We start from the raw sequence: 21,684 nt of genomic DNA on the forward strand, positions 1-21,684 counted from the left end.
AGGAGCTGGTTAATTATACATTTTGGATGCTATTCTAGGTAAGAGTCTAGGTATATCTATATGATTCCCCCACTTTTTCTGATGGGCACCTCCTATTTATTTTTCACTCTGAAGCTCTCTGGTAAGGTGTTTTCTTGGTTTATTCCAACGCAGTGGGAAAGGTCATCGTAGCCGGAATCAGTCTTAAAATGACCAGGCTCTCCCCTCTATTTGCTGTGCGGTCTTGGGCCACTTTTAAAACTCAGGTAATAAACATTCTGCTCTACCCACCTCACACAGCTGCTGTGGTGAGCATGGAATAATATTAGAGTAAGAAGGAACTATAAAATCCCGCACAGATACTGTTGTTACCTTGGATAAAGCAATTCCCAGGCAGTGGAACCCGGTTTAAGATAATTGTTTTATTATTATTTTGCTCCTGGTACAGGCTAAGGAAGTTAAGAGGACCGTCGGGACCCCTGTGCCAGTAACTGTCCTCTGGTACCGAGGCAGAGAAATTGCAGGGCAGGGGGTGGGGGTGGGGGTGGAGGGGGAGGCTTGCAAAGAGCTTAGCACAGAGACCCTGGCGGAAATGGGTTTAAAAACTCCGGATCCCAGATCAAACTTCGCAAGCCAAGCTAGGTTCCCAGGAAAGTCTCTGCAGGGGCTTCTTTGGCGGAGGCCACGGCCGACCAATAGAAACCAATTGTATTCTTACGGTTAAGAGCAGGTGGAGAAACGGAGCGTAAAGAATTACCTACGCCCCGGCTCAGCATTTCACCACGGTGTCAGGCGCCTAGCTTGGCCCTCCTTGCTTACATAAATGGAAAAGAACGTGGGGGCCCAACTCCCAATCCCCTGCGCCCCAACTTCTGTCGGTTCCCGCACCACCTCCGCCACCAGCGGTGTCTCTTCTCTTCCCTCGGGAGCGTGCTCGAGGGCCGGGCGGCGGACCTTTATTGTCTGGGGAGCATCTGCCAGGTGGCGGGCCCGTGCCCTAATGTGCGCTGGGTGCCGGGCTTCACAAAGCGCGCGGGCAGCACCCCCCTCGTCTGGGAACCGCCTCGGGCCCCAGACCACATCACAGGGGAGGCGGAGAGGTAGAGAGATGAAGGGGCTCGGGGGTCAGGAGCAGGCGGCGAGGGCCAGCACGCCCTCCTCCTCCCCGCCCGCTCAGCCCCCGGGGATTAGCACGTCGAAGGAGCAGAGGCCAGACGCCGCCGGGAGGGAGCGAGACCCGGGAGCGAGGGAGGGAGGGGAGGCGAGGAGGGGCGCGGAGAAGGGGCGTGGTCAGAGCGCAGGGGGAGGGCGCTGGGAGGAGGGGCCGCTGCTCGGCGCTCGCGGCTCTGGGGGCTTGGCTTTGCCGCGCTCGGTGCACTTGGGCGAGAGCAGGAACGTGCAACGGAGCTCCGATCCCAGCGCAGCCACCGCGATGAGAGGCGCCCGTGGCGCCTGGGATTTTCTCTGCGTCCTGCTCCTCCTGTTCCGCGTCCAGACAGGTGGGAGAGCGCCGCGGGCCCCTCGGGCCGCGTCTCCCGCCCCGTGGTAGCCCGTGCCCCCGGGGGCTAGAACCCGCTGGGGTGGGGGGGTGGTTCGTCGGCTGAGGTGACGGCCCTTCAGTGCCCGTGCTTTTCAGGCTCCGGGAAGGTTCGAGGCGTTCCCGGGACTCTCCTGCGCCCTGCCTCGCTCACCTGCGCGGGGAGCCCCTGCCGCGGTGGCGAGGGCGCTGAGCCGGGGGTCTTGAGGGAAGGAGGGCAGCGAGGAGGCTCAGCAGTGGGCGAGGTGCGGTCGCCGGCTGCAGGCTGCGTGCGAGTTCGGGGCTGCTTTTGTGTAGAGGGTACGGGGGGGCCGAGGCGGGCGGGTCCTGGGTCGGCACCCAGCGCGTTATCTCCGCGGTGCGAGGCGCGGCCGCCGCTTCCTTTTGTTAAAAGTTGCGCGTGTGTGACCAGCGCACTGGACGAGCAGCCCGCAGGTTCCTAGCCGCGCCGAGGGCAAAGTTGGAGAGCGTTTTCGTCGCTCTGCGGCTGCCGCTTTCCAAACCGCGGGCGCTCTTTGTGGCCCAGAGCTGGGGACCGACCCTCTGCCGCCTCTCCTCGCGGCGTCCCCGGGCCCCCTGGCTAGGCATTTAGCCCGGGGAGCGTGCGGCGTGCGGCTCTGGGTCCAGACCCCGCGAACCTAGAGGTGGAGGCTACGGAGACAACTTGGGCAGGGCGTGTGGAAAGCAGCCGCTAGGTTGCAGACTTTTTGCCGTTGTAAATCCCATGTCAGAGGCTCGCCCCTTTCCGCCGGGGTGCCGTTTCTTTCCTGCCACGCGCCTCCGAGCGGCTGGTGGCTGCGTTTGCCGCCTGCTCCCGGAGGAGGCAGGGACAGTGCGCCCGGACGCTCAGGTCCTCCGCCGCCCGGCCGCCTCCCGCGCCCCAACGGGATGCCCGGACAGGCTGGCGGGGCTCTGCAAGCCGCTCGGATCGGTGTCTGCGACCTGTAATTTCGGGTCCCCGTTTTCTCTGGGAATTTTGAGATTTGCAACACCCTTCCCCACGTGATAGCCACACTACTTAAGGCCCGCCTGGGGCGGGGGTGGGAGATGGAGTGGAACTTTTCTGTAAATCTTCCTTGGATCTTGAAGCTGTCGTGAAAATCCGGTTCTGTCTGCGCGGGAAATTGGGTCTGAAGGTGGGGGAGGAGGAGGATTTGCGGGCTCCTGGAAGCTCTCGGTCAGATTCCTGCCCCTTCTTCCCTTTTTTTTTTTTTTTTTTTCCTGGGTGTCGCTGATGCGCGATCGAGAACAGGTCTCCAGGCTAAGCCTTGAAACCCTGTTCTCTCCCAGGTCATTTTTTGAAAAACCTTTAAGGCTATCCCCGTGATGCAAAGACGGAAAGTGAGTCTGAACTGGGATTTGAGGGCTAAACAAGGAAGCATCGCTGTGAACTGTCGTGGTATTCCATTGACCACTGGTCCATTTCCCATAAAGTCTCAAGGTGCAGCCTCCCTACTCCCGGGGCTGGAAAGGCATTGTGAGGGCTTTCCTGTGGAGGAAGGGAGGCCTCGCACCTAGATCTGGACCTTGTGAGGTGGTGGTGACAGTGGGGAGGGAGGAGGGATGATCCTGAGTGAGTGCCCGGATTCCGTGGAGGATTTGACCGGTCAAGCTTCAGAGGACGTATTTCGTCCTTACGTCTTTGTGCCTTGAAATGAAGGCTCAAATGCCTTGGCATTTTTAATTTCACTTAAGGTATGTGTACGGACCCAAACAGGGCGCTGGCACGACAGCCACACAGAATAGTTATCTTTTAAAAAATTAAATGAATCCGTTGCTTCCTTCTTCCTCGTAATTATTCCTCCTCCATCCAGTAGATTTTGGGCAGAGGGAATTTTAAGGTCTGGCTTCTGGGGGGCAGTATGGTACAGTGACAGAGCCTTGAGCTGCACTTCGGTTCTCCTTTTCCAGCATTTATTAGCCGTGTGCCCTTGGCAGGTCGTTTAAATTCTGGAGATCCCAATTTCCTCAAGAGGATGGTGAAGCATCTTTTGGGCCCCAAATTCTCCTCTGACAGTGTTCTGAGTGTAGACAGCAATTTTTCTGAATTCTTTTCCTAATTCCTTTCTGTCTCCCTGAAATTCCTCTGCCTTCTCTGGTCACAGGGTCCACTCGTGGTATGCTGCTGGTCAGCCCCTGCCTAAAGCAGGAAATTGTGGTTTATTCTGCTCCCTCCAGGATCCAAGCACATTTGCCCTGTTTCCCTTTGAATTCACTCAAGGAGGCGCCAATTCTGTAGGACTCTCCATCACCACTCCCCTCAGTATTTATGACTCCTGTGCCCAGTGAGGTGAACCTGAAGGAAATAGTGAATCATACCTTTCCCCTTTGTTCCTGCAGGTGTCAGGTCAAAGTCATACCCAGCAGCTGGCCCTGGGACATTTTGGATCTTATCCTGTTGGGAATAATATGATGGTCTCGTAAAGTCCAGAAAAGTCATTTAGCCCCATTCTGGTCTTTCCCACTCGTCCACAGATTTTTTTTCCTTAGGACTTGATAAATTATGTATGCTGTGTTATTGCAACACATTTTCTGACGCGCCTTAAATTTTACTTTGTGTGTTGTACATAGTTGTTCTTTATTCGGAAGTGGGCCAGGCCCATGCTGGGTGCTTGGGGGGGGTGCTTTAAACTTGGTATTTCTAGTCCTTCCAACAAACCCTGGTGGTGGGGGTAGTACTGTTGCCATCCCTACCATTTTATAGCTGGAGAAACTGGCTGAGGATTAGTCAGTTACCAAATTAATGCGTGGTTGAAGCCTGACATTAGCCCCACATATATGCCCAACTGTGTATCCATTCACATGCCTTAACAGAATCAGGTGTGGGATTCATTGGAAACTATGCAATGAACACATATTTATATGTCAGGGTATTGTTGGAGGTTCTGGGACTACAGGATGGTCAAGGTCATTACCTTCCAAATTTTGGTAAAAAAAAAAAAAAAATCTAGAATTACCTGTCTTAGGATGTCTGAGGTAGTGTTCTCAGTTTGAAGAGAAGTATTCACTGGGAAGGGGAGTCATTAAATTCTGCTTCCCTGGGGAGCGTGTAGGCAATGGACCCTGGGCAAGAAGGCTGTAGGTTTTAGCTGTCCCATTCCAAAGGCCCTCAGAAATGAGGATAAGCTGTCTCTAAGGTGATGGTGGAAATCAGTTAATTTTTCCCCCCATCCCCCACTCCAGAAAATTAAAAAAAAAATGCTCTCCGCATTATTACATACTTGTGGCATACTTGTGTAAGAGCAGACCCCCAAGGAATGAGTTAATACCGCTGGTCATTTAGGGACAGATGTTGTGGTGATGAATTTTGCTGCTGTTGTTGACGGCTGCTAGAAGTTACCCTTAGGATTCTGACTCATTTCCTCAAGTCTTTCCCCCCCAGCTGATTAAAGAAGGACACCAGGAAATGAGCCGCGGTGTCCAGGTGGAATTCTTGAAGCTGGCCTTGCAGGACGGGAACCCCTTAAAGGCAGTGGTCAAGGCCGCAGCCGCCTTTGCTCCAGAATGCATTTAGTTGAACGGTCGGCGTACGGGCTGGGGCAGGGGAAGGGCTTTATTTTGCCGCATTGGTGTGTGGTTGACTTTCAGAATAAGGGATTGAAAGACATGGGAAGGGGTCTTAAATATGCAACATTTTATAGGTGGCTTCTGTAACTTGAATGGGTAGTGCATGAGTTTGAAGCCGGAGGGAGGAGTGCCTCCACAGGAGTAAGCGGAGGTACAAGTGTGAGTCTAGGGCTAATCTTTGTTGAAAGGGAGGGGACTTGGAGGAAGTCTGGCCTAGTCCCTCTGATTTTGGACATTTGGCACCAGAGACCGCTCATCTTTTGACTTCAGACTCTAAAAAAGTAGGGAGGGGTTACTGGCTGATAGCCCATCTACGCATTTGTTGTCCCCCCCCCACCCCCACCCCCGCCCCATGCTTTTTAAGAAAACATCCAGGCCATACTTAAAAATCTGGAGAATTTATGTCAAGATCTCGATTTGTCTGTTCTCTTGAAGAACTGAGAACTCTGTCCCTTTCGATGGACCTGTGGTGTTTAGGAGGCCCTAAGAAATAACGCTCTCCAGCCAGCCCTTAAACGTGTAGACATTTAGCCTTAGGCCCTGGTGAGTGTAGATGGGACCACATAGGTACCTGGTGGACAGAGCACAGGCCCAAAGAGGGTCTATAGCCTTGTATCAGTCTGCTGGCTTTGTGGCTGACACCTCTGGGGCCTTGGAGCAAGTCGTTTGCCCTGCTGAGTTTACTTTTTCTGTCTTAGTTTCAGCTGTGTGACTTTGGCAAATTCCTTAACCATTCTGTGCCATCCTGTGCCAGTAAATGTGTTTCTACCTGGAGAGTTTTTAGAACGGTGATGCCTGGCACGCTTTCTAGTACAAGCTCCGTACAAGTCTGTCATGATTATTATCTGTAAAATAGGAATTCTTGTTATGCCTAGCATGGAAATCATGCGCACTCTAATATGGTGGGTTGTCCTGCAAATCAGAAAGGGATTTTTGTACAGACGCCCTGGCCCAGGGTCTGGGATGGGCACCTGATGAGCCAGTGAGCTCTGTGAGTATGTAGAATGTGACTTTCGCTTTGCCACCTTTGCGTGCAGGTATCAGTAAGTGCTAACATGATGGCTTTTAACATGAAATAAACTTTCATTTTTGTTGTGCGTTTTAGATAGTTTTTGACCTAACAGTTGGGAATCACTGCTCCGAGACTGAACAGATCTTGGACCTCCCCCCTCCCCCCAAGAAATACAAGTAACCCAGCCCATTTCTCCAGTGCAAACAGTCACATCAGCGGACTCTTCCATTCATCTTACACTTTAGCTTTTGTGCTTACATTTTGGTTTCTGCACACTTTGTACCTCCTTTTCTGACAGCTTGGTTTTCAACACTTGCAAGCTTTAAGCTAAATTGTTATCCAGGGTGGAGGGCGTCAGAGGTAAGACCTTGGGCTCTGAAAGGGACAACCTGGGTTTTTACCCAGTTTGACCCCTTGCCAGCTGTCTGCTCTGGGAGAAAACGCTTCCTTCCTGGAAGCTTCAGTTCTTCATGTGTGACCCAGGGATGGTGGCATGGGCTCCCAAAAGGAGTAAATGAAATTATCCACGTAATGTCCCTATCATGGTGTCCCTCACGGGGACAGCATGGGGACTCCACAACAGGGCGATTTTATGTTCCTCTTTCAGCTTTGTCTCTTAGAAAAAAAAAATTGGAAATGGATTAAAATCAGATTATATAGAGTGGTGGGTGTTTGTTTTTTAGTAGTACTATGAAATGTATACATTTAACGTCTAGGTTTTTTTTTCCTTTTTTTTTTTTTTTTCTTCTTAAATCTACCGTTAGTGGCAGTGCATTGTTCTCTCCCTGGTTCTTTGTTTCACTGTGTATTTTGCACATTTCGGTGAATACAGATTTCTGGATGAAAGTTGAGGCGGGAAAAATGGCCCTTTTCTCAAGGTGGCCCAGTAAGAGTAGCTCACATGGAGTTTGGGAACCCTATTACCTTGTAAAGTGGCATTGATGTCACCATAAGAGTGAGGGCCTTTTCTGTGACTGCCTCCCCTCGGAGTGAGGGACCAGGCTGATCTTGGCCATTACCCCAGGCTAGGCATGCAAAGGGGCTTGGTATATATGAACGTCTCCTGTGCTCTAGGACTTGTACAGCTCTTTGAACATAGTAAATGCTCAGTAAACATTTCAGAAAGAGTCGAAGGAAGATCTATCAATCCCCAGGCCTTGGTCCTTGCCAGCACTGCAGGTATGGGCAAGAGGTCGGGGAGGGATGGACTAAGAGCACAGCCTCTGATTTAAAGCGAATTTGGCATCAAATGGAGTGCTAAGTGCTCAGGTGGGATTTCAGAGGAGAGGGGTTTATGTTTTTGTGGGCAGATGATAGAGATACAGAGATCAGTAGAGGTGTCCAGGTAGAAGATAATATCTGAGGTTAATTTCTGTGTGTTAGAGGGTAGAGGGTCTCCAGTAGAGGCTTCCGTTGGAAGCAAGCTGTGGGAACAGGGGATAAGACTTAAGTTCTTATTTGAGGATTGTCGGGCCTTTCAGGTGGTGTGATGGTTGCAGTGGATAGGGAATTGGAAGGGAAGGGGCTGGAGAGGTGGGCTCTTTGATTAGCCTCAGGGAACATTGGAGGGAGGGCATATCTAGTGTTGAGTTGTGTTCAGATTCTGAAAAGAGCTTGGAGGTCAGGGCTAAAGTGAATCCCACCCAGGAGTGGCTCTCTGGGACTTGCTGACTAAGCCCAGGCGGCTCACTCCACCATTCCATCCAGTCCCCAACCTGCCCCGAAAACTTGGACACCCCCTTGCTGTGGGTAACCAAGACTGAGGGAAGAGTGTACTCATGCACGTGTGTGTTTACATTTCAGTAAAATATACATAACATTTACTGTCTTCATCATTTTGAGGTGTACAGTTCAGTAGTGTTAAGAACACTCACGTTGTCGTGCAACCCATCTCCAGAACACTTTCCATCTTGCAAAACGAACTCTGAGCCCATTAAACACTCACTCCCTATTCGCCCTCCCCCAGCCCCTGGCAACCATCATGCGCTCTTCTGTATTTATGAATTTGACTACTCTAGGGACTTCATAGAAATGGAATCCTTGGGTATTTGTCCTTGTGACTGGCTTGTTTCTCTTCGCGTAACGTCTTCAGGGTTCATCCATGTTGTAACATATGTTAGAATTTCTTTCCTTTTTAGGGAGGGAAATGTATGGCTGTGTGTATGTGTGTATGCATATGCATATGCACATGTGTTAATTTATACCATATTTTGTTTATCCGTTCATCCATCAATGGACACTGCCTGGGTTGCTTCCCCCTTTGGGCTGTTCTGAATAATGCTGCTGTGAACACGGCTGTGCAGATATCTGTGGGAGAGTTTCTCAGGGGCCTTGTTCAGGATGGTCAGGCTCATGGCCGAGCTATGTGTTGATGGGGAGCTGGGCAGAGGGGCGTTCAGACTCTACATGGCATCTGGGTGAAAAGATGAGGGCCTGGGTGTGAGGGTGCGTGCTCTAGAAAGAAGGGAAAACTCATGGGAGACAGGAAGATAAAGGTGGTCGACTTCATTCACTTGGCAAATTCACAGGCATATTGGGTGTATCAGGCATGGGTGAGATTGAGGGGAAGTGGGGAGCGGGAGTTCCCACAGGCCTGCGTAACTGGGAGGACTGGTGGTACTGTGAAATAAATGGAAAATAAAGCCAGAGGAGGAACCCATCGTTTGAGGGGAGGAATAGGGTATCAGTCTCTGTTGTGGTTATTTATTGACTGTTTATGGGCTGCGTTTATTTGAAACTCAATTTCGCAGACATGATGGTAGATACAAATGAGATTCTTCATAGGGTCAGGTCCATATAAGGGCAAAGCTACGCCCCAGAAGTCACCAGAATGTGGCTCTGTAAAATCAGGGGTAGGATATGGGGATTTTAAAAGAATTGTGTGTTGTGTATCAGTCATAAAATGAAAAGTAAATTTTCATGAAAAGGAAGATAATTCTGCATTTATTCTCTGCATTAAGCCGTTTTTAAAGGGTGTTCATTGGCTTTCTCAGAGAACAGAATGGGCATTGTGGGTGTGAGGGAGGACAGAGTTGATTAAAGCTTTGGCAAATAGGTCCTTTGCAGGCAACATGAAGAAATTGGATTTATTAAGCTGGAGAAGATAAGGTGAGGAAGTTTTAGAGAATGACAGTCTCCAAATATTTGTAATATGTGAGTGAGGAATGGGACAAAATGAGAGCAGTTTAAATTGCCCCAGAAGAAAATTGAGATTTTTTTTTTTTTTTTTTTAGGGAAAATTCTTTGATTGGAGGCTTGGAAAATACTTTATTGCATTCCCAGAACTAGTTGTAGGGTCTTTGCTGCAAGTATGAGGAAAGCCAAATACTGTCATTTTGAATGGTTAGGTCCTGCTTACCTCAGCTGGTCTGATGACCCTTTCAGGGCTTATCTGAAACCTTTTCTAAATAAAACACGTAGCCATTTTCCCTTCTCCCCAGCCTGGGCTTTGGGCAGAGTGTTTCTCTAAATTCTGGTTCGACTCTAACACAATCCACCACTCTTCACAGTTTGGGCCTGTACTGGAAATAGCCAATAAAGAACCCACAGCTTGAACATGGGTTATTGATCTGCTGGGGGCCGGGGGTTTCCAGCCACAGAATGGATGGTCACGGTGTGATTACTTAAGGCGAATGCCAAGGTGAGAGACGCAAAAGAAGTTTCGAGGTCTAGAGGCATGTGTCCTTGATCATAATTAACCCTAAGGACGATCGTGCCCTGGCATCCCCCAACTGGCTGATGATTTCTCGAGAAGGCCAGCCGTGCCCCACGTGGGCTGAGAAATCTGTTCAAGGTGAAGGAAGTCCTTTTCCCTTGATTGCTCAGGTGGATTGGTAGATTGTTCGCTCTGTGGCTTACCCACCACGCTGACTTCCCTTCCCACCTGCCTGTTCCCTTTGGTCACTTCATGGTCATAGCTCAATGGCACATACCAGATCAGCCCGCCGTCCTGTAGGGGAGGGTGGTGGAAATGAGATTGCAGTCCAACAACTTCTAGTTGATGACGCCACCTCACTTGTCCTGTTGAAAATGTGTCTGGGATGTGATCCCTGCCTTTTATTAAGGAGGCTGGGAGCTATGGGAAGATAAGGGCTGGGGTTGGTACTCATGTAATAGGATTTGTAATAAGATTTAAATAACAATCCTGGTCCAGAAGCCAAGATGCATATTCATTACCATTGGATTAGAGGAATAGGCATCATTTCTAAAGGAAAGAGGCCGATGCAGAGGAAGAACTGGGGCCCGAGTTAAATCTCGGTTTAGGAATTGGGTAAAGGTGCGAATCTGAAAGGAAAGGGTTTCCATTAGCCGGAAGACTCCCATGGAAAGAATCTTTTTTTTTTTTTTTTAAATATTTTATTTATTTATTTGACAGACAGAGATCACAAGTAGGCAGCGAGGCATGCAGAGAGAGAGAGAGAGAGAGAGAGAGAGAGAGAGAGGAAGGGAAGCAGGCTCCTTGCTGAGCAGAGAGCCCAATTCGGTGCTCGATCCCAGGACCTTGGGATCATGACCTGAGCTGAAGGCAGAGGCTTAACCCACTGAGCCACCCAGGTGCTCCCCCATGGAAAGAATCTACTGGAAGATGAGTTAGGGTAATTTCTTAGGATTTTTTTTTTTTTTAAATTTGTCAGTAATTGCAGTATTTCCTACGGTGCCATATGTGAGGAGATATTTGTTAAGTGTAATCTGGTCAAGTAGTTACTTACTCAGAGAAATTAACTTTAAAAAATGGGAAAGTGCAGATCGCACTTTCACATGTATTACACATAATGTACGTACAAGCCAGTCCAGGGCAAGGCCACAGACCCGCACTTCCAGTTGCTGTTAAGTCCAGGCTAATTACCCTCCCCCACCTTCCTACCTCCTCACCGCTAGCCAAGATTGCAGATTTCGACGGCTCAATATCCAGAAGTGGCAGTAGATGATTTTGGGTTCTTCTTAGCAGATTTTAAATATTTAGTAAAATGATAATCCAGGCATACGTAGCTATCTGCATAAATCCATTCGTTTTTTAAAAAACAAAACTAGGGCGCCTGGGTGGCTCAGTGGGTTAAGCCGCTGCCTTCGGCTCAGGTCATGATCTCAGGGTCCTGGGATCGAGGCCCGCATCGGGCTCTCTGCTCAGCAGGGAGCCTGCTTCCCTCTCTCTCTCTCTCTGCCTGCCTCTCCATCTACTTGTGATCTCTCTCTGTCAAATAAATAAATAAAATCTTTAAAAAATAAAAAAAATAAAATAAAAAACAAAACTACTCCCAAAAAACCAGCAACGAGCCCAAACCTCCCAACCTTGATAAGAAGGGTCCTGAATGTTTTAGGATATTGTGAGATTTTGCCCTGGATTCACCAGCCCTGCATTAGAGGGCGATGAGAAGGGAATTAGGGACACTGGTTACTGCTCTCCCTAAAGCAGTGATCCTTGGGTGGGCAGGTGACTCTTTGTGGGGGGAGAAATCAATCACTTCAAGAAAAGGTGTGTGGTAGCATGCTAAACAGGGGAGAGCCTTGTTCCTAACCAAGTGGTAACAAAATAATAGGGAAAATGAAAAGAGTGAGAAACTCTTACTAACTCCTTTTCTTGTATCTTTAAGTTCCTGACTGAGGCAAAATATCTAGCTTCCTTTGGATTTATCCCAGGTGACTCAGGTTATTTCAAAGGGTGTTTATAAAAATTCCTCAAAACAATCCTGGGCTGCCAGTAATTTACATAGGATGACCTACGTAGGCCACAGGATTGCTTAGCAGAGGTAGAGCAGGGGAGGTCTTTAGCACAAAGAACTTTGGAAATTATTTGGTGTGTCTTTTTATTGGAAGGAGGTATTTATAGAAAGGGATCTACTACAGATTTGGCTTCTGGGGAAAACACTGGTGATTTTAGAAGTGTCATGGGGGGTGCATTGGCTCTCTGTTACTCTACTTGGCTAGTGCTCATTTGGGAGAAAACAAGAACATGTTTTAAAAAATGGAGAATTATTCTACTTGGAAAGACTACGGGTACTTTTAAAGTGACTCGGTTTTGGGGTTTGTAAAATGTCTTAAATGCATTTCCATTCTCATTTTCACGGATTTCTTTTTTAATGGGCAACGCTGAGCCTGTGTACCTTGGGAAGATCCTCATTTTAAGAAATGGACTGGGAGGACCACATGGAAGGGTCATTAGGCTTTTTGTCCTCATTAAATTAAACCTAGATTCTTCATTCAGAGTACGTCATTTGAATAGCCTCTTGTGGCAATGTTTTTTTCTACTTACCATAGTATCTTCAGGATATTTACTGCAGGCAAATAGTAGACACGTTTCTAGCTCAACCAAAATGCAGCACTTTAGTAAAAAGACCCCCCCCCCCTTTTGCTTTTTAAAATAAACTAGCATATGTCGGAGGGTTTATGAATTTTTTAGTAGATCTGAATGTGTAGCCTAATTTACATTTCTGCATTTTCAAGGGATATTATTTAAAATGATCACCTTAGCTCGAGAACGACTGCCTTCTGAAGAGAGGCTGGCGAAGGGAGTGGATGCTGGAGGGCGAAGGCGGTGGCCAATCGGGAGGTGAGGACAGCCCAGTCCAGGTGTAGCCGGCTTCTAGCTCCCTACAGGAAATCTGGAACAGCAGCTCTGGCCATCCGACTGTAATGCTTAAGTCTCACAGCTTCATTCTCTTGGTCCCTCCAAGTATCTTTTAAACTGACCTTACAGAGCAGGAATTCACAGATTTGTTCATAAATAATTATGAAATCATTGGGGGAGGGGGGTATAGCAGTGAACACACCAAGCAAAAATCTCCGTCATCTTGGGGCTTCTGTTCTAGTGCATTCTTTTTGTCTCATGAGCCCAGGCCCACAAAGAGCCCAGAAAGAAAAAGAAGAAAGCCCAGGGTCTCTCATAGAAAGCAGCTTTATTTAGATTTATTTCAGTTCTGCATTATGGTCAATTAAGGAAGGAAGCAGAGAAAGGAAAGTTTTCTCAGATGGTCAGTGGGGACTAGGTTCACGGGGAAGGAGAGGGCCAGAGAAGGCAAACCAGATCAGGGCAAGAAGAGAGACCGGGAAGGGGGGAAGGGGGGCCAGGGGCCGACTCAGTGGGAGCTTTTGAAGATAAGATGTTGGTCCCTTGAGTGCTGTCTGCCCTGGGAAGGGCTGAACCCTCACTGCTGTCTCAGCTTTTCCCCTTCCCAGTGTGACAGAGGGACAGCAGTCCAGAGTGGTGGGCCACTTGAGCAGGGGTTCCTGGAAGGACTCACCAGAGGGGGTTGAATCAAGTGTGTGTGACATGGGGGAGCGCAGACGGGTGTCTTGGCTTTCCGGACTTCACGTAGCCTTCCCTGTGCCACAGTGCCTTGTCAGTCTGGAGGCTTGGAATCCGTTTTCTCAGAACGTACCAGAATGCTTTTTCACAGCTGAGAGAGATGCTTCAGGGGTCCAGTCTGAGTGTTCTTCAGGATGTCTCCAAGGACTAGAGGGTCTTCACCTTTTTAAATTCATCCTTTCCTTGCTAAAATCAGACTGTCTTGGGTCTAATAATAACTACGCTCCCCTGATGGCACTTTGCATCTGACTTCGGGCCGTTCAGCTGCTGGCGGGTTTTCTGAGCATTGTGGCCCACTCTCCTGTTACTGTAGGTGGCCTGGTGGTGGTGGTGGTGGGGTGACAGCAGCTTGGCTTCATCTGATTTTCTGCGTCTTGGCCTGAGAGTGGCCTTTCCAAGGTCCATGAAACGATAAGCTCTCTAGTTTCAAATCAAGGACACCCCAAATGAAAATTGACCCTGTTGAACTCCTGAGGACTGGAAAGGTCCTTCTCCATCAGCTCTTGGGCATCGAGTAGGACTGTTTGCTGACTTTGGAATTGTTAGTGTTGATCCTCAGGAAGAAATACAAGGTGCAGACAGTCTGGCGGTGGAGAGTGGTACCCCTTTGATTTGTGGCTAAGAAGGCATGGCCCTGGTGACCACAGCTTTGGCGGAAGGCCTTAAAGATTCCTCAGGGGCTTGGTAGGATGTCCGCTAACAATTTTGACCAAATGACCAGCTTTAGGTATATAGGTGTGGGTACCAAAGTAATGATGGACTCAGTTGCTGTAATATACTTGCTCCAGGTTTGACAAAAGACTAGTGTTTGTAAATCTGAGAATTCTTGTCATCATTGGTTAGTACTGACTCTTTAGGGTGAGAATTTCAGGGCCTAGTTTATTTATTTTTATTTTTATTTTTTAAAAAGTTTTATTTATTTATTTATTTGACAGAGAGAGAGAGAGAAGGAGATCACAAGTAGGCAGAGAGGCAGGCAGACAGGCAGAGAGAGGGGGAAGCAGGCTCCCTGCCGAGCAGAGAGCCCGATGCGGGGCTCAATCCCAGGACCCTGAGACCATGACCTGAGCCGAAGACAGAGGCTTAACCCACTGTGCCACCCAGGCTCCCCTCAGGGCCTAGTTTAAATAGACCCTGTTTAAGTTGCTATCAGTTCATTAGAGAAGGGTTAAAAAAAAATAGTAGGAGGCCTGAACTTTTAGATTATTCCTTGGGTTGTTTGAAAACCTAGTAGTAGCCATTTTATTTTAAGATGGAGCAATTGAGGGGCACGTGGGTTCATCTGTTGTTTAGTGTCCAGCTCTTGGTTTCGCCTCAGGGTGGTGAGATCAGTCCTATATCGGGCCCCGTGCTCATTCCGTAATCAGGGAGTCTGTTTGAGATTCTCTCCCTCTGCACACCCCTCCTCCCACACACACACACACACACACACACACACACACACACACACTCTCTCTCTCTCTCTCTCTCTCTCTTCTCAAAATAAATAAATATTAAAAGATAGAGCAGTGGAACCTCACATTAACTTTAAATAAATTATAGAGGTGCCTGGGTAGGTCAGTTGGCTAAGTGCCCAGCCCTTGATTTTGGGCTGGGGTCATGATCTCAGGGTCATGAGATCGAGCCTCCCTTCAGAGCCTGCTTAAGATTCTCCTCTCCTTCCCTTCAAACCCCCTCCCACACACTCACTTACTCTCTTTCTCTTAAAAAGACAAACTATGTCTATCTAAATACATCAATCATGGGGACATTTCAGACATAGGTAATAGTCCCATGCACCTTCCTATACCAGCTTCAACAGTGGGATCAACAACCAGACTTTCTGCTTTCTCTCTGTCCCCTTCATTCCCCTGTTGTTTTGAAGCCTGTCTCCTGCATCGCGGAATTTTACCTATAGATGTTTTCAGTGTGTAGCTTTAAAATACAAAGATTCCCTTCCCCTACACATGATAATGCCAGTGTCACAGACTTCTAAGTCAGTATAATTCCACAATGTTGTTGATTATCCCGTGTTCATATTTTCCCCACTGAAATAGAAGAAATATGAAAATATTTAAATACACACACACACACACACACACACACACACACACAAATATGTACACATTTACACATTTGATAGAATCCAAACGAGATTCCCATATTGAGTTTGGTTGTTGTGGTCTTTAAGTCATTTCTTATTTATTATAGGTCCTCTTCCCCCATTTTTGTTGAAGAAACTAGTACTTGTCCTGTGCAATTTTTCACAGTCTGGATTCTGCTGATTCTGCTGATTGCATTCCTGTGGTGATGGCTCACATGCTCTCTGGTCCCTGTATTTCCAGTAAATTTGTGATTTAGAGGTTTGGTCATACACAGGTTTGATCCACAACCCCCCCCAACAAGACTACTTAATATTTGATATATTGTTCGGTTACTGTCCTTTTTCGGTGTACCTTTGAATACTGGCAAAGATTTGTAATTTTTTCACTCTGCTGGTTGCTTTTATCCTGATTCCTTTTTATAATACCCTTGTTTTGCTCTTTTATAATATATCCTTGTACCCTACCTTGTATAGGAGGGTATCATTTTCTTTTGGCTTCCTACTGTGAATAACATTTAAAATTAGCTAGGGGGCACCAGGGTGGCTCAGTTGGTAAAGCGTCTGCCTTGGGCTCAGGTCATGGTCCCAGGGTCCTGAGATCGGGCCCTGTGTCAGGCTCCTTGCTCGGGGGAGCCTGATTCTCCTTCTCCCTCTGCCTGCCACTCCCCCTGCTTAAACTGTCTTTCTCTGTCAGATAAATAAATAAAATCTTTAAAAAAATAAAGAAATTGGCTAGGAGCCTGTTCTATTCTTTCTTCTTCTTCCCCTCTCCCTCCTGGGCTTGGCATTTGAAGCAAAATCCTTTCATCCCAGTTACATCTATACAGTCGGTGAGCATATGCTCCTTTTCGGCTACTCCTCCCTCCTCTAATTTTACTGATAGCTATACTAAAATTGCTTTATCAGAATGTATTGTGGGGCACCTGGGTGGCTCAGTGGGTTAAGCCTATCTTCGGCTCGGGTCATGATCTCAGGGTCCTGGGATCGAGCCCCGCATCGGGCTCTCTGCTCAGTAGGGAGCCTGCTTCCCCCCCACTCCCTGCCTGCCTCTCTGCCTACTTGTGATCTCTGCCTGTCAAATAAATAAATAAAATCTTAAAAAAAAAATATCGTAACCCTATATTCTGCTGTGTCCTTTGTTACCCATCTTTGTCCTACTAGCCAATACACGTTTAATGCTGGTCACTGGTGTTTATGTCCTGTCTTTCCTGGCAGGTTGGTTTTCTGAGGCTTGTCCTCTGCTCGATGCGTTAGGAAGCGCTCACGGGAAGTATTCCCTGAATTACATGTTCATAACAGCTCGTCTGTCGCCTTTATACTTCAAAGTCAGGTTGGCTGATATAAAATCCTTGGCTCATCTTTCCTTTGCTCAAGTCTCTTTAATATTTTATGGTACTGTCTTTTGCCATAGAGTGTTGTCAAAGTCTGCTGACGATCTGACTCTCTTTTCCTCACGTTTAACTTGGTACGTTTGCCTCGCTAGCCAGAGGAATGTGTTTTACTTTTACTCTTTGAAGTCCATTCGTAGTTCACAGTGCTGGCTGCCCTGTGTTGATTTTTCTAGGGAGATGATATGCCACGTAAATATGGAATCACCCAAGAAGGTCTTCTTGTCGCATAGCTTTTGCTGTGTGTCCTGTTCTTTGTCTCTGGCTTCAGGACCTCCCGTTAGGTGTGTGTTAGATCTTCTTTGCTTGTCTTCTGTGTTGATCACTTTCTCCCAAATCCTTTGGGTGTCTTCATAATTTCTGTGAATTAAAATATTTTGTTCTCCATTTTCCAGTTTTTTTTTTTAAGGCAACGTTTGTTTTATTTGCTCTTTGTGTGTGTGTGTGTGTGTGTGTGTGTGTGAGACCCTTCATTTCTGAAATGATTTTCTTCCCTTTATGTCTAATTCTTTTTTTTTTTTTTTTAAAGATTTTATTTATTTGAGAGAGAAAGAGTGTGAGAGCACAAGCAGGGGGAATAGCAGAGGGAGAGGGAGAAAGGAGGCTTGATGCGGGGCTCAGTCCCAGGAACCTGAGATCATGACCTGAGCCAAAGGCAGCTGCTTAACCAACTGAGCCACTCAGGTGGCCCCTTTTTATGTCTAATTCTTTTCTTAGTTCTTTACCTTCTTTACCTCAAAACTTCGATTTTCTCCAGTCATCTGATTTCTGGTTTATGTGGTTCTTTATAGCTTGATTTAATTTCTTTTAGCTTGTTTTGAAATGCTGGGTTGGAGTTTGCATCTGTTTTCTTTCTTTCTGGCACGATTTTATTGTCTAGATTAGGGATGTCATTCTGCTCCATGTTTTTTCTTTAAATAACTATTTGGAATTCAGCTGTGGTTCTTCTCTGTTGCTCACTATGAGTTTTCCTGTACTTTTTTTGTAGAGCCAGAACAGCTTTTCTAGTTTCACAGTTCTAGAGTACCTCTTAGGTTGTTTTCATGGAGTGGTGTGTGGACTCTACTTTTTGGCAGTCGAAGGTCTTCCATTTTTGGTTCCCATTCCCACCTGCCCGCCCCAACCTCTGCCCTCGTTTTGCACATCTCAGATTCATCCCCATCAGTTTTCCCCTCCCTATGAGGCTTTCTCCTCTCTTGTTCATTCTTAAAAATCAGACCTTCCCAACACAGAACATTCCAGCACTTAGACATACATGGGTCACAATTCCCCCTGCACTTACTGGTGAAATAGGAACCTGCAAAGCCATCTACCAGTTTGCGTGGGCCTTCTCAGAATGGCGCTTTGCCACTGAAGATGTAATGGCAGTTCTGGAAACTATTGGTTGTCCTCATCTGCTCATATATAGGGTTCATGGGAATATGTTACCACCTGGTTCTGTTGTAGATGCTGTTCTTGGGTTTTTGGTCCTGCTCTATTTGTCTGTTGTTATGGTTGGGGTGGGTACCGATAATTAGGCTGCTTCCACTGTCAGAATCTGCATAGACTTTTTTTTTTTAAAGATTTTTTATATTTATTTGAGAGAGAGCATGAGTGGAAGGTGGCGGGAAGAGCCGACTCCCCACTGAATAGGAAGCCTAATGTGGGATTCAACCCCGAGACCCCGGGGTCATGACCTGAGCTGAAGGCTCAACCAACTGAGCCACCCAGGTGCCCCTACGTAGACTTTTTAAATTAGATTTATAAACTTTCGGTCTACCAAATTGGGATCAAAGCCACAAAGTCTTGAAATGTCACTGGTAGCTGACTTAAAAAATAATTTTCTTCCAAAATAAGTTATTGAAAATGGGTTGTAGAGAGAACAGTTGTGGTTGTAGCCATCTGAAAACTGGAACTGAACCCTTTATGGTCTCTCTGGCATTAACTTTATAAGCTTCTTTATGGCAAAATGTAATGGTTGAAATCATCAGAGTACCAAGAAGCTTCTCTCTGACCCCTTGTTTCTGAGGGAAATGTGTAAGAAGTGACAAGCTTTTGCCATTGTTTGGTGTAATATTCCTTGAGTTCTGAAGGAGAGAATGCTATTTTATGGTTTTAAAAGCATTAAGCCACATTAGTACTTTTAATACCATCTAATAAAGATAAAATCATTACTTAATTAGGTGCATTTTTCACTTTCAGCTTTTTTTCTCCCATGAAAAATTTGCATATCTTTAATTATAGTCATTTGAAAAAAATGTTGTTAGGGCTTGACATAGTATTAATTTAGATTTCCAAAAATACTAAATTTCTTTCCTCCAACTTGAGTTTCCTTCAGTTGGCCATTGATTTAAATTACCTACTAGAAGGTTACAATTTTAGAATCGGCCTTTTTATCCCCCCTGCTTTTCAGGATAGCCAGTATTCTAAAATCATATAAGGAAGGAGTAAAACTTTCTCAATGGACATATTGGAAACTTTAAAAGAAAATTCTGGGAAACAGAGTAAGATCACTTCAGACATTCCCTCTTATTTTCTACGAAGAGATGAGAAGAAATCGTTTTGAAAACAGAGCTGGTCATTAAGAATTCTTTGCGAAAGGGTAGCGGGCTTAATGTGTTGTTGTAAGTCAATGTCACCCAAGAAGAATTAAGGGAAAAGTGAGCACTCATTAAGCAAATTGACCAGCAAGTGTTCTGATGAATGTCGCAACAAATTTGAATAAACTAATTTTGTCCATTAGTGTGCTTTTAGACCAATGTGATTGTTTTGGTCTAATTATTTTTTATTTTGCTTATTCAAATGTAGAATGACTGCGGAATTAACTATAGCAGCAATTTTCTGAGTAGCAGTTTAGAAAATCGGTGGATGGTATCTGACTCCTCACCAAGCCACGTCTGTTATGTGATTGGGCCGCGTGCAAGAACATGGACCGTCTCGGGAGAGAGGCCTGTTCTGTTTGCTGTTTCTCACCCACTGCGCATGGGAGCTCGAGCCCCGCGTTGGATCCGCAGGGGCCGTGGGCTCAGGCTCTGGGCCCTCAGATGGAGTGCACCAGATTGAAGTCTGATGTGCTGCAGAAGTTGTATTTGCCACCCAGTGTCACTATTCTGGAGTCCTTTAGCTGTGACTGGTGAATTCTGCAACATTTCCCACTTCTAAAGCTTGGGGATTCGAGAAATCTGTGCCCGAGTGGCTGCCAAAGCTTGTCAGGGGGACCCAGTGCGAGGCCGATTTCTAGGTGTAAAAGACAGGCAGATTTGCTCACTCAAGAAAATCTGTTTTGTGTAGGTTTGCTTTGACTTCCAAGATACAGAGACTGATAGAATCTTTTTTTCTTTTCTTTATTCTTTTCTCCTCTCTTCCCTTTCCTTTCTTTTTCCTTTCCTTCCTTTCTTTGCCTTTTCTTTTTTCTTTTCTCTCTCTCTCTCTCTCTTTTGTTTTGTTTTGTTTGTTTTTTGCTGTACTGTTGCCATGGGTTTCTTTCAGTAGCTGATGGTCTTGTGGGGGATGGGGAGTAACTGCTTCTCCTGTGTGGTCCTGGACCACATCACCTGGGGCTTCTCAGAAATGCAGACTCTCCTTCCCCACCCCAGCCCCACTGAAATGGGAAGCTCAGAGCAGGGCCCGGCGGGGTCCATTTTAACAGCTTTCCAGATGACCCCGGTCCAGGCTGAAGTTTGCCAACCAGTCGTGTTCCAGTCACTGGGGCCTTGTCACAGTCAGGGCAGTGGTCGTTGAGAAGTTTGAGCTCCTGTGGCCTCTTGACTGGTGGGACCAGGGTGCAATTCCCAGTTCTCTTTCTGTTGCATTAAAAAGATAGATATGAATTTCGGTTAGTCCAGACAGGAAAACAGACAATCGCTGTGCTGTAGAGGCTGCAAGGGGCCTTCAGAACACGTGCCTGTGCCTGGGGGTGGGGGTGCGGGTGGCCCTGTTAGAGGTGGTATTATATTGTATTTCTTTTCTTTTTTGAAGATTTTATTTTAGAGAGAGTGTGTGTGAGCGGGGAGAGGAAGAGGGAAAAAGGACCTGAAGCAGATTCCCCACTCAGCAGAGCCTCACGTGGGCTTGACCCCAGGACCCTCAAGTCATGACCTGAACTGAAACCAAGAGTCAGACGCATAACCCACCGAGCCACCCAGGCGCCCTGAGTGGTATTTTGGAAGGACAGATACAATCGTGTCCCTCTCTGATTCAGTCCAGGCAGGTCCCACCCCAGGCATCCAGAGTCTCCTTCGCATCTCTGTTTCGTACACAGCACCAGCCATATCCTTGGTTGTCACGGCTCTCGTCACTCCTTATAGGTGTCCTGCCCCTTCGCCTGGTGGCTTCTACAGGAGCTGCCCCTCTGCCCGCATCCCGTCCACAGGGACTGTCGTGCGGAACCCCCCCCCCCTTCAGAACCCCAACTGGTGTTGCCTTTGTGATTCTTTTCGCCGCCCCTCCCCCCCAGGATGGGTCAGGTCTGTTCTCACACGGTACGGTGCACGTCACCGTCCTTGTAATTATACAGTTGTATCGTTATTGGTTCATTGCTCATCCTTGGGGCTAAATCGAAATTCAGTGAGGGGGATAGACCTTGCGTATTTCCTTACTGCCCAAGGGCCTGGCGAGGAGCAAGCATTTAGTAAATATTTTTAGATAGATGAATAAATGGATTGGGGAGGGCAGTCCCCTTTTTATCCCTGGGTCATAGGGCTGCTTAATGTATACAGTTGGAGAGAGATGTCATCTAGTAAGTTTTATTTATAGTCTCAGTTGCTACCACCATCCAGTCCTACCACTGGAAGGGCCAGCCCCTTGCCCAGGGGCAGTAGAGTCTCGTAACCCAAA

The 21,684-nt window shown here is 47.2% G+C and overlaps 1 protein-coding gene across 4 annotated transcripts in view; it reads left to right on the forward strand.

Annotated features, from left to right (window-relative positions):
* The first annotated feature begins 1,321 nt into the window (after positions 1-1,321).
* Positions 1,322-21,684, forward strand: part of KIT (KIT proto-oncogene, receptor tyrosine kinase) — an 85,231-nt gene continuing 64,868 nt past the window's right edge. For all 4 annotated transcript variants that reach the window (XM_047719324.1, XM_047719326.1, XM_047719325.1 and 1 more), the window contains exon 1: positions 1,322-1,478. In XM_047719324.1, coding sequence (XP_047575280.1) covers positions 1,412-1,478 — 67 coding nt within the window. In that variant the 5' untranslated portion in view covers positions 1,322-1,411. The remainder of the gene's footprint in view (positions 1,479-21,684) is intronic.

The sequence above is a fragment of the Lutra lutra genome, chromosome 2, assembly GCF_902655055.1.
Source record: "Lutra lutra chromosome 2, mLutLut1.2, whole genome shotgun sequence".
NCBI classification, from domain to species: domain Eukaryota; kingdom Metazoa; phylum Chordata; class Mammalia; order Carnivora; family Mustelidae; genus Lutra; species Lutra lutra.